General features: G+C 36.6%; 1 protein-coding gene across 2 annotated transcripts in view; it reads left to right on the plus strand.

The window, feature by feature from the left end:
• LOC120766782 (homeobox protein homothorax) overlaps positions 1–12,912 on the plus strand; it is a 320,231-nt gene that overhangs the window by 187,809 nt on the left and 119,510 nt on the right. Inside the window, exon 8 of one of the 2 annotated variants that reach the window (XM_040092474.1) lies at positions 7,739–7,786. In XM_040092474.1, the coding sequence (XP_039948408.1) occupies positions 7,739–7,786 (48 nt within the window). The remainder of the gene's footprint in view (positions 1–7,738; positions 7,787–12,912) is intronic. The other variant, XM_040092476.1, reaches the window with a different exon arrangement.

Genomic DNA, 12,912 nt, shown 5'->3' on the forward strand with positions numbered 1-12,912 from the left:
ATTACAATAAACATTTTAAACTTTTTTTTATATTTGATGTGACATTTTCATACCTGTATTTGACAATAAAGTATTTAATACCGTTATTGTATTTTTTGTTTTCGTTTTTTTCTCATTTGTTATTGTTTTTGTTTGCTACAATTGCCGTTATAAGCTTTTTTCGCTAGCCAATAGCATAAATCTGCTGTTTGTTGGCCTTGTTGCACTTGTGGCACTGCAATTGATTGGTCGGACGCGCCGAAGTAGCTTGTTCGCGCGTTTTTATGGGACACGCGGCGTATTGGATTTTTAAAAGTGCGAAAAGAGGCAAATATAATTCACAGTATATATATTTGAGGGGGGAAAGACAAATTTAACATTTAAAAATAATAATTTCGAACAAAAACTTTACATATTAGAATTTATAAATTATATTAAATATATATTTATTTGATTTTTGTCTTCAGAAAAATTTCCAAAAAAAATTTTTACCCCCATGAAGCGCCCATATCACAGGATCTGTTGCATAAAATTATGAAAAGCAAGACTTGCCACAAATTAGCCCAGCAAGGTAGTCTCTAAAATTAGAAACTAAATGAGAGACATGTTCGCGAATATGTAATTAACTGGCAACATTTTGCGGCGACTCTGTCATTTCACCCTACACACTAATTGCCCTTTAAAATATCGTACCAAGAATTTCCTCATTCCAGTGCAACTAATTACCAAGGTCTGTGCTGGCGCACAATAAATATTTTTGTCGCAGAATAATATAAATTTATATGCAAAATTATGTGCAAGTATATGCATATACATTCTTAGAATTAATGCAACCATATGTTGCAAGTTATCAATGAGTGGTGCAGCGTGCAACATTTTGAATGAAATGCATTTTCGCTGAAATGCCAAGAAAACGCAAGCAAATAATATATTGAACAAGCCGAATGGGGCAGCAATGACAGCGATTGCGTTGAAATATTGTCAATTAGCGCTTTATGCGACAAACAGTGGCAATAATCACGATACTACATGTAATGTGCAACAAAACGATGTTTCTATGAATTGCAAATGCGTGTGTGCGTGTATTAGCTGCAACAAAGTATGCACATATGCAAGTATGTATGTGGCATGTTGCATGTATAATATGTATGTGGCATGTTGCATGCTACTTTATATCACTGTTGCCCTGGCAGAACGCTTGACAGCCAACAGACAACAGCAAATAGCAAACGGTGGTAAGCAGTGACAAGCAACAGCGATGGCGACGGCGACGACGACGGCGGCGACAATGGCAACAGCAAGCCGAAGGAGCAACAACAGCGAAATAGCAACGTGTTGACAGCTAGAAAAGTTGCAAAATAATTACGATAAATTGCGCATATGATTAATTTAAACACTTTTGCGAATGTCGCTGTGTGCGTGCGAGAGTGTGTGTGAGTGTGTGCACATGCATGCCCAATTTTGCCCATAAAATGGCATGCACTCGTTGTTTAGTTGGTGCATGCAACAGCACCAATTTGGTGTGCTTCATTACAACAACAACTGCAATAATTAAATGCACAATTGCATGTGCCAATTTTAATTGCATGTGTTGGTGTGTGTGTGTGTACACTTTGTCCCCAGCAGTTAAGGGACAGCAAGTAAGAGGGGCCACAAATTAATTATTAAAAACAGCTAGTTTATAAGCGGCAGCTGCTGCATATAATTTAGTAACTTGTACAATTAGAAACTTGATTTACTTGAGCGCCAAAAAATTCAGGGAAAATAATATTTCGAGTTTTTAAAATTTTGCTTGAGGCTTCAGGACAGTGTAAAGCTCAAATGGGCTTCCTTGTATAAAGAAAAATCATCGAATTTATTTTTTTCAGCCTTTATTACACATATATACGACAATTGCGGCAATTCTTCTAGCGTGCCTCGGAAAAAAGTAGGATTTCGGTGCCCTTATAACTTGCTGCTGCATCGTCCGACTAAAGGTTCATTCGTTAAATAGTACCTTTCTTCAAATTTTTTTTTAATATTTCTAATTTTTTTACGAAAAGCTCGTTTAAATAGTTTTTGTGAAATAAATATTTTTAAGAAATTTGAAAATAACAATCCGGCGTTACCACGTTTAATCGGAAGGCGTGCAAGTAGACTGAGAACGCCATACAATGACTGTTGTAGAAGCTGTCAGCAGGTAGAAGGAGAGAATATAGGACATCTTCTATGCGAATGCAAGGCTTTGTATAGAAAAATAGTGCAGGTTTCGTGAATAGAACTTTTTGCACTGAAGAATTTGCTCACGAGCATAGGTTGGTTCAGAGAGGATATAATGGAGAGAATTGATTTTAGCCCCTGTGGTCTCCGATTGGGCCTTTTAAAGCCTCGGTGCGTCATCAGACATTCACTCTACCTAACTTCCTTGTAAATTATCTGCAGAAATCGTGATCCAAATTTTAATTGATCGGTGCAGAAGTTGTAGTGAAAACGTTTTTAAAAGTTAAAAGCTCTCTTGTAAAACGTTCAGTCGACAGTTATACAAATTTGTACTTCAATCTACTTGAAATTTTCACACAATACTCTTAAAACAAAATGCATTCAATTGATAAAATAAAAACAAAAAACTCGAATTAAAAAAATTTAAATCTTATCCGTTTTAACTTAACTCAATACAGTTTTATCGGGACAAGTCGATTAAGATCACCTTTTATACCCAAAATATCCACCAAAATCATTCGAACGGACTCGCGATAGGTTTCGAGCTCTTTTGCCATCTCTGTAATACTAACCTCACGATTTTCAAGCATCATATCCTTTATCTTTTTAATACTTTCATTAGTTGAGAGGTCGAAGGTCGTGCAGAGCGAGACGTGTCTTTAACGATCTTTGCAGGCTTTGCGTCACTCGTAGGCTTGTGTTTTGATAAAAATGAATCACCGTAAGTTTTTCCAACATTTATAATGATATTTTTATCCATTGTAAAAATCGCAACGCACTACTGAGGTGTATCGACTTAAGCAGCTACTGGAAACAAATTGGTTGACAGATCGCTTTCACAACTGGCAAAGTATTTAAGGACAGCTCTATCAACTAAGCAAAATAATTTTTTTTGTAATAACATTTACGCGGTGAATTTAATTACAATATCCGGGTGCTTTTTTGTCACAATGTATTATATTTTGTTTAGTGTTTGCCGTAAGACTTATCATTATTTAGGAAATTTTCTGAGACATTCAACTGCTTGAAACAGCCTTAGTACTATCTCAATATCTAGCTGATAACTTATATGGCTTGGGCGGTGCTTTTAACTGCTAACTTGAAAAATTATAAACAAATAAATTAATAAAATAATAAAATAGCCATAAAACACGGCATTCAAATGAGCACCATAGAGCAAATAACGGCAAAAGTGCAAAAATATGTGTATATATACGTAGGTGTAAATATATACAAGTATAGTAAATATATACAAGTCTATTTGTAAGTTATAAACATTTTTATTGATAAAAAAAAATTACAAAAAAACAAAAATAAATAAAAATAAAATTTTTTATACAAAAAAAATATTTTTTTTTTTAATTGATTTTTAATATTAAATTTAAAAATCATTTCCTTTTTACAAATCCTAATGCAGATATAAAACCCTATTAAGCACCTTGGGAATTTTTTTCCAAATTTTTGTTTTCCTTTCTGTGTTGCCATTTAACTGCTCACTCAATAAATCTGCACAACAATTCATCTGCTGCTGCAGTAATTCACTTACATAATGCAGTCAGCAATTTTTCGACAACTGCACGACATACAACAAATTGTTTGCAACAACTAAGACACAAGGCATGATATTAGCAAAACATAACAAAAAATAGTATTAGCAAAACAACAACTACAACAACACACGGACGGTGCAATAAAGCTAAAAAAAACAATACAAAAATTATGCCTTGACTGACAGACAAATCGCAAGCGACAAAGTGCACGAGACACAACTTAAAACAATAACAACACCAAGGCGAACAAAAAAAATTAAAATAGAAACATGAGAATAAAAACTTTTTAATAACAAGCATAATAAGTCCGTAGTACATCGCATAATGGCAGGCATGCTACACGTTTACTGGTCCATTATAGCATTACAGCTATTTACAGCAACAACTGCAACATTGTAGCAATAAGAATTTTCATTCGTTGTCTGTCGCGTTTGTCTGGCCAGAAAATTGCTGCCAACACAGGCGCAAATTGTAGCTGTGCGCCAATAAATTCTCATATAAAACGCTCGCTTGCAAGCGTGTGTACAGCGAAAAGTGTCTGTATACATGTGTGTGAATGTGTGTGTATGTGTTTGCATGTATGGCAGGTTTGTTTGCTTGACTTTTCAAAAGTAATTAAATACTGTTTAGCGTATTAACGGAGCGAGCGCTTTTCTTGGGGCGGGCAGCAGCGTTGCCGATACTTGGCATTGTACTGGCGTTGCACGCTATCTTAATTAGCATTTAAATTTTGTTGTATTTTATTATTATTATTACTATTAGTTTTTTTCACATTTTTTTATTTTTATTTTTTTTCTACCATACACTTGTGGCGCATACAAGTGAGCGAATAGCAAAGCAGGCAAACACTCGAGTGTGAAATGCTGCTGTGCGGCAATGCATGTTGGCATGCATAGTTTGATGTACAGCAATGCTTCAAAGTACACTCGCTATGTGTGTAGCCGCAGCTTTTAATGCCACTGCTAGATGTATTTTTTTAGTTCTAAAATTTTAATTGCAAGTGAAAAACGTGTTGATACAAACATTTTGAAGGCCCCTGAGGCATGCACGCGACGATATATTGCTGACGGATGTTTGTGATGTTATTTGTTGTAATGCAGCTGACAGCTTAGCAAGCAATGTATGCAATATATGTGTGTGTATGTATGTGTGTGGCATGTATATATTGTGGCGATTTTGACGTTCACATAACACGTTTCAATGTTGCATGAATTATACTATGGCGCTGCTAATAACACGTGATTAGTGTTATTGATACAACTATGTATGTAAGAAAGCATATACTCGAGCGAGCGCTTACTTCTGCTACATTTGATAGAACTCGTTTTAATTTGTATTGTATTTGCACTACTTACACCTGTATCATGCTACCTGATCGCCTTGTTGCCTACCATTATTGAGCGATTTGTTGCAATTAGCAATGGCAGCGTTGCAAGTGCTGCATACATTTGCCACTTACTTGGCTATCAGCAGTGTTGCATCTCAGGTACCTTGAAAAAACAAAAACAAACACATATACATGTACGCAACGAAATGCAAGAAATTAACAAATCTGCTCGGCGCGCCACTCATCAAGTTGCCACACTAACTTACCCGCTTATTTATTTATGCACTCGGTGCACCAATTGACTGCCACTGACAATGCGCGTCCGAGTGGCGGCGCGCATTCGCCCGCATATCGTACCAACTGATCGGCAAATAAATCACTATAATTAACCGCACTTAGCAATAATTTCGCTGTCAATATTGTCAATGCATAGTGGCACAGCGGCCGCAGCGCGCCGCACAGTTCATGCATCATTTTGCATTTAAATTGACTACACAGCCACTGCCACTACCATTGCATACACACACGCACAGTACCACTGCGCTGCCGCGCCGCCCCACTGCTTTGCGTGCCGCAGCGTTAGCTCGCCGCAGCGCTTTGCGTTGCCGCGTTTGCTTGTGGGTTGCAATGTGCACAAATCAAAGCTTAAAATTAACCCGCAATTAATGTCAGAATGCGGTCGCGCGCATAGTGTCTCACCATCCGCATGGTCATGGCAAATGTGCAAATGTCATCGTACTGCCACTGCGACGTTCTTAACTGCATGCCACGCCGACGCCGCCAATTGTCACTGCGCGCATTCGATTTGGCGGCAATTTGCACTCTTTCGAATCGCTGTCGTTGTCTACCTTGAAGAAAAGGCAATTCATACTGTGCAACACCTTTTAAAAATGCGCGCGCACGGCAGCAACAAAAAATACATCACTTGAAAGAGTGAAAAAAGGAAACATATAAGAGTCAAAAGATAAACGCGCAGCTTCTGGTGTGTCCTCATCAACGCCAACACAGCGCGTCGCTTTCGACGACATTGATTGTCCCGGTTTCTTTTGCACGTGGTGCGCAAGGTGCAGTCGATTTGTTTTTGTGTGGTATTGTTGCACAATTAAATGCAGCACCATACAAAATGGCGCTGCACCCGCGGTAGTGTAAGTAGAAGCAGCGCGCGTCTTCTTAGTGATAGCTTCCTACAGCAATAGCGCTCCGCGAATGCGCCACAAGTAATCAGTACGTCAGTTAGTGGAGCGCGCCCGCTGAAAGGGATCACTTTGCGCCCCAGCCTAAATATGGCATTCGATTTATTTATCACCTGTCGTCCAAAATGAAATTTTGTCGTCCGCCCGCACCTGCCCGCTCGTTTGCTGTGACTGCACTCCAATGGCTGCTGCGTACCACACTTTATTTTAAATTTTTATTGTTGTTGTTTTTTTTAATTTTATAAATTTACTGTATTTGCACATATAGGTGCATCAATAATGTATGTTCAACGATTTTCGTGCTCCGGTATTTCCATTGGCACTTGTCGTCATGGCATGGGAAGTGTGTTCTGCTTTATTGAGGGAACATTGTCAGTTAGGTGGGGCAATTAAGCAATTTTGGACAGCAAACAAATATGTTTTTAAAGCTTTGACGTTTCTTCAAGATTTCAACACACGTTTTGTTTGGTTAAATAGTTGGAAAACTTAAAGAATTTTCGTAATATGATCGCGGCATGAATGAAGGGTTTATTAGTAGAGGGTGTAGCTATACATACATACAGTCAGTAGGGAAGCCTTAATAGGTTTCTAGCTTTTATTATTTTGCTAAATATACTCGTAGATTAATTGAGATTAAAATTTAAATTCAAATTGAATTTGAGACTAAGACTTATATTAAGATTGCTATTGAAATCGAAATTGAGTGTGATATTGCCAATGAAATTAGGCTAAGGTTTGGATTTAGATTTAGAATTAGATTTCGATTTTGATTTTGATTTAGATTTGGATTTAGATTTAGACTAAATTTAGATTTATATGCAAATTTAGGTTTAGACTTAGATTTTGATTGAAATTTAGACTGAAATTTATTTTGAGATTGAGACAGAGACTAAGACTTGAGAAATTAAGGTTGAGGTTGAACTTAAAATTAAGATTGAGATTATGATTGCGATTATGATTGCGTTAGAGATTAATTTCGAGAGTGATATTGCGATCTAATTGATATTGAGATTTAGATGTAAATTAATATCGAGAGTGATAGTGAAATTGAGATTGAGAGTGGATAGAGATTAAGTCTGATATTGAGATTTAGACTAAGATAGAGAGTGAGATTGAGGTTGAGGTTGAACTTGAAATTGAGATTGGGGTTGCGATTGAGATTGAGATTAAAATTGAAAGTGATATTGAAATCTATGTCGATATTGAGATTGAGATTAAGGACGAGATTAAGTTTGGGGGTGAGATTAAGATTGGGAGTGATAGTGAGATTGATATTAACAGGGAAATTCAGATTAAGATTAAGACTTGTTCGAAACTGAGAATGAGACTCATATAAAAATTAATAACCCTACACTCTCTTTTCTCTCGTTTTTTAAAAACAAAGCTAAGCGCTAATTTTATTAAAAAAAAAAATTTTATATTTTATATTATATTGTAGAGTTTCTTATCACACAATTTTTAATGATAAAATATTTTCTTTCTCTTTTCAGATGGTAAGTTCTTATCATCACTAAATCCTTCAGAACTAACATATGATGGTAAGTCACATTTCATCGCATCATTAACACTATACTTATTGCTATTACTTAACTTATACTTAACTTATATTCTTTCTTTAAAACGATCTTTTCATTTGTTTTTAAATCATATGAGTTTTTGACCCAATTTCCAAAGCAAAGTTGCAGCATCCCTACATTAATGTAACAGGTTTCAATTTCCGGTCTTTTAAAAGTTCGACGCACACTTTCATTCTCGAATAAACAACAACATGCTGGCACATGTATATGATATATGAACTGATATAGCGTGATGAAATCTGCTCAACGGTAGCATTATTAAATCACATAAATTAATTATAATGAATTTATTGTTGTAGTATTACATCATAAGCTCAGCACTTTGCGTAACATCAATCAAAATTGTTTCCCTTTCATTTTAAATACTAAACTTGCCTTGTATCGGCCGACCGACAAGCAGCTGCGCTAATCTGATGGTACGTGCGTACCGGACACGCCCACTTAAAGCTCTACACCACGTTGAGTAAACGGCGTAGCGCTACGCCGAAAATGAGAAATTTCTTTTTAATTTAAGACATGCAGAAGGCCAGCTGATAAAAACCTATTATAAACTTTAATTTTAATTAAAAACCCTCCTCCGCCGCGGAAGCTACAAAATTGGCGCGGCCGCACATCAATAGAATATATCCACATGATTACGCCGCTGACCACTTGCCGCCGCCATACATACGCGCACACGCGCCCATGTGAGGTTGGTACAAAAACTGTCTACACCTTGAGCGCATTCCATCACTTTGAAACGAAAAGGAAAGCAGCAAAAAGCCGGTGATCTTAAATATCAACAGCAACATCATCAACGTCATCGCCGACACATCTTTCTTTGTCTACATTGCCCTGTTCATTGTTGTTGTTGTGTCAACAAAATCATCACAGAAATTGGAATTTCAGATTGACGGCTCCCGCGCGTTCGCTTGATCGATCACGTTCGATTAGACGGGTGGAGTAAACTGTGTACGCCCACAATGTGTGCGAATCTGCGCAAATTGCTACTAGTCGAAACGCATACAGCATAGCGCTTTAGAGTGTATTAATATTAAAAGATCACTTTAATGAGTTTGACTGAAATTTGAAGCTACTCTGGCGACGTGACAGTGGCAGGTACTAGTGAACGCGCGTGACCTGTCGATAAATATTAGAGATTTTTATAAAGTAGTTGTGGTGCGCGGTGGCAGTGAAAATCGATTGATTGTTGAAAGCAGCCTTGTCGGCGTTACGTGCGCGGAGACGCCTCTTTTGAGGAGTAAAGAAGAAGTTGAAAATTTATTTTAGTTACCTTCGCTTCTAATACCTATAATAAAATATATATAATAGTTATACGCGCTTAATCAGTGCATTCATTTATAGCGGCAAATTTATATTTTTCGCGTGCTGCATTCTAGCAAGCCCTAATGTTGTTAATACACTTTGGCAGCCGTTGAATGAAAAATGCATTAAACGCGCACTAATATTGCCACGTGATCGAACATTTACGCGCGCGCGTAATAAAATTTTTGCGGCGGCAGCATTTTTGATTTATTGCGCGCGCATATCTACACAAGCTAGATATGGGAAAAGTGCAACAGCTGTGTTAGTGGCACTCTTTCTGCGATCGTGTTAACTAGCGCTCAAGTATATATACATTAGTAGGGTTCGCGTCCGTGCTGTGCACAATTTTATGATCTCCGAGCTCCTGCGCTAGCGCTCCGCATGCTCCTGAGTACGCCGCCACTTGTTCATTCATCGATTCATCGTCTCATATTTATAGCTTGTGTTTCTATGCGCGCGTCTTCGCGTTAAGACTCTTACTCGTTTGTATATTCAACCAGCTGTCAGATTTTATGACTCTACTGCATACTCGCAGTATGGCTTTGCGAATGAAGAATGAAGTGTAAAAGTACTTGCATCGTAAAATTTAATAATGGTAGTAAAAACTAAGCGCTGTTCCTGCTTTTGAAGGCCGCATAGAAATTTAAATACTTTTTTGCTCGGTTGATATTTTTTATGGAATTTACAGACACTCACAACTCACTTGCCTTGCGTCACTATTCATTGCGCGCAGGATCAGTGGGCACACACCATGCCTGAGCGCGCGTTTTCATTATTATAATTATTCCATTTCGAAGTTTAGTTTTTTACTTTTCCTATCCGGTAAATTTTATGTTGTTCTACATAAATCTTCCAAAACTCTCTTACGTGCTTACATTATAATGAAACGCATTCACCAGTCTTTAGGTGAGCAACAACGTTTTCTTTAAATATACACTCTACAACCAGCGCCAGCTTGCTCATAATAAAATCTGCGTATTAACTTTATGAGCAGAACCAATTCCTGTATGGCTGCTTCTAGTGCCTTATAACCCCAAATGCGTATACTAGCCTTTGCATGGTATCCAATTACATCCAGAATTTCACATCTAGGTTGGTAGCCACTAGAAACAGTAGCCGTAATACCCTGACAGTGAGTTCAACTTGAAAGTGATGCTCTCACTGCGATTTGCGCGCTTTAAAGCGAGAAATCATAAAAACTAATAAAATCACATTAGCGCTAGTAGCGTTTAGCCGCATTTTTTAACAACTCTAGCTCGTGCTTTAGCGCAAATTTGTTCAGCTGCAGTCGTTAAAGCAGAGCGTGTTCATATGTGTAGCTTGTGCAGCTCATTAAAATGCTGGCGCTTTGTGCTCCGACTATCTAGACAGAGATTATTCACAGAATAATTTAAGCAAACAAAATTTAAATGGAATGAGTGGAAAATAAAAAAATTATAAAGAGATATTATAGTGTTAATGTATGCTTATAAAGAAGTTTTGTGACTAAAAGAGATTTGTAAAGTAATCTGTGAGGATTGAGAGTAAAAAAATTGAATGACAGACTTCTGTTCTGTTGTCAGTATAAGGAACTTTATGATTTTATTGAAATTAGCTTTGAAGTTTTTTGTAGTAAACTGAGTTTTTGAATAAAACTTGACCTTTTTTTAAATTAAAAGCTTTATGGCAGTTTAAATTTATTTTAGCTTCAGTCTTCATAAATAGCTTTTATGACATCAAAAAGCTGTTGAGCAGATTTAACCAAATTTAGCGTTCGTCATCAATAAAAACTCTTAAAACGTAAAAGATTAAAGAGTAGTTTAGTCTAAACTTTTTATTAGGCAAGATAATAAAACTTTTTCGAAAAGCTTTTATGAAACAAAAATAAAGCTTTTTTGGAAGCTTTCATTTTAGTCGACTGGAAGTCACGTGTTTTGGAATTAATAATTACAAAGTTTAAGTGTCAGATTTTTAAAACCACGTAGTTAGTAGCTCTCTTGGATGTTGTTGGACTTTGCTTTTAAGTTGTTTGTTGAAGTTTGTGTTTTCGAAAAAAATTTCATTTATTTTAAAAGTATATAATTTATAGAAGTTTATAATTATTTTGACTGTAGAAGTTTATAATTATCTAGAGGGCTAGCTCTAAAAATGTTTTAAGGAGTTTTTAAGAAACTTTGAGTAACTTGTATCTTATTAAACGTTAGTTTTTCTTGCTTTTGAGTTAAAAGCTTTTCATATCCCAATAGGTTTTAGATTAGCTTAGCCCAAATTCACTGCTAGTCCTCATTGCTTTTTTAAAAAGCTCTTTTGAGTTTAAAAAGACACAGTCAATTAGCAGATTGATCGAACTTTTCACAAATTGAAAAGGACGAAGAAAGCTCTTTGGAAGCCTTAGAGCTTTCAGTTCTTTCGATTAGACAATCCATTAATGAAATATTCTCTTAAGGACTAATAATTTCATAACTTTTGTTGTAGGTATACATAACTGCTTATTCTCACATTTATTCAATTAGTACGCAATATATTTATTGCTTCTAATTAATTACGTAAAGATTTACGAAAAATTTAAAATTGCCTATTAAATTCTGGTTAAAAGCTAATCAATTTATGTGACTGATTATACGATTTTTTTTTATTTTATATACTTTTAAGCATTAAGTTTGTTTAATCACATTTTTAAATTCAATAATCAATGCCTGCATTCAAGCATACTATTCAAAGCTTTATTCAAAAGTATATAAAAAGCTCCCATGTATATACTCTGTTTTTCTGTATTTTGAAGTGTATATATTTCTATTTAAATAAAACTCGTACTTTATTCATCGCATATAATTAGAACAATACTGTAATTAAGTAACTAAGCGCACTTACAAATGTTAGCTAAGCGAACTTTGGGCCACAAGAGCTTGTTAACGTTCGTGTAACGAACGTCGCTATGACTGCGAAGGTCGCGCGCCATTACAGTAAGGGCACATTTCGAGCACCAATTACATTGGAAAAACTTATAAAAAACAACTAGAACCTTAAAAGCTTCAACGGGACATAAAGGTTGTTAAAGCAACATGCTAAGCGAAAACATAACAAAATATTGTATATGTACTATATATATCTAAAACGCATATATAGTACAATCAAATCAAGCATATAAACAGTTAAGCTTCGATATAAACACACACCTACATACATACATAATATATCAGCTTTTTGTTGTGATAGCGCGTTGTGCCTAAAAAACCGCACATCATAAATTTTGCTTTCACAACGCGCATAACAGGCGCTACACCCCACGCACATACATACATGCACACACTACTTGGGTCGCGGCGCAGGTATTTACTGGCATTTAAATACATTTCGCATACACAGTTGCGCACATATTCACTTAACATAGCAGCAATGTAGCATGTGCTGTCTCGTTTGCGCCAATTTCTTCTATACAAACGAACGAGTATGTTTGTGTGTGTGATGTATGGATATTTACTAGCGAATATTTGCCGGCTGCCACGCGCAAAAATGTAAACAAACCATAATTCTCCCGTTTTGGACAGGCCAAAGGCGGAAAGCGAAAAGCCAAGCGCGCTCCTCCCCTTACTGTCACCGCTGCCCATAGACGCGCCGCGCATACGCGCGCACACACAACAAAAGGTCAGTTACCCAGCAATTGTGAGCGCGTTAAGCGTAAAGTGCGTGCATATGTGTATCTAGATGAGCGAGTGCGACAAGAATACGCCACACCGTCGCACCACATGGCGTGACAGTAGTTGTGGTGGCCGTCAAAAAATCGACCCATTCATTCTGGTAGC

The sequence above is a fragment of the Bactrocera tryoni genome, chromosome 1, assembly GCF_016617805.1.
Source record: "Bactrocera tryoni isolate S06 chromosome 1, CSIRO_BtryS06_freeze2, whole genome shotgun sequence".
Classification (NCBI taxonomy): domain Eukaryota; kingdom Metazoa; phylum Arthropoda; class Insecta; order Diptera; family Tephritidae; genus Bactrocera; species Bactrocera tryoni.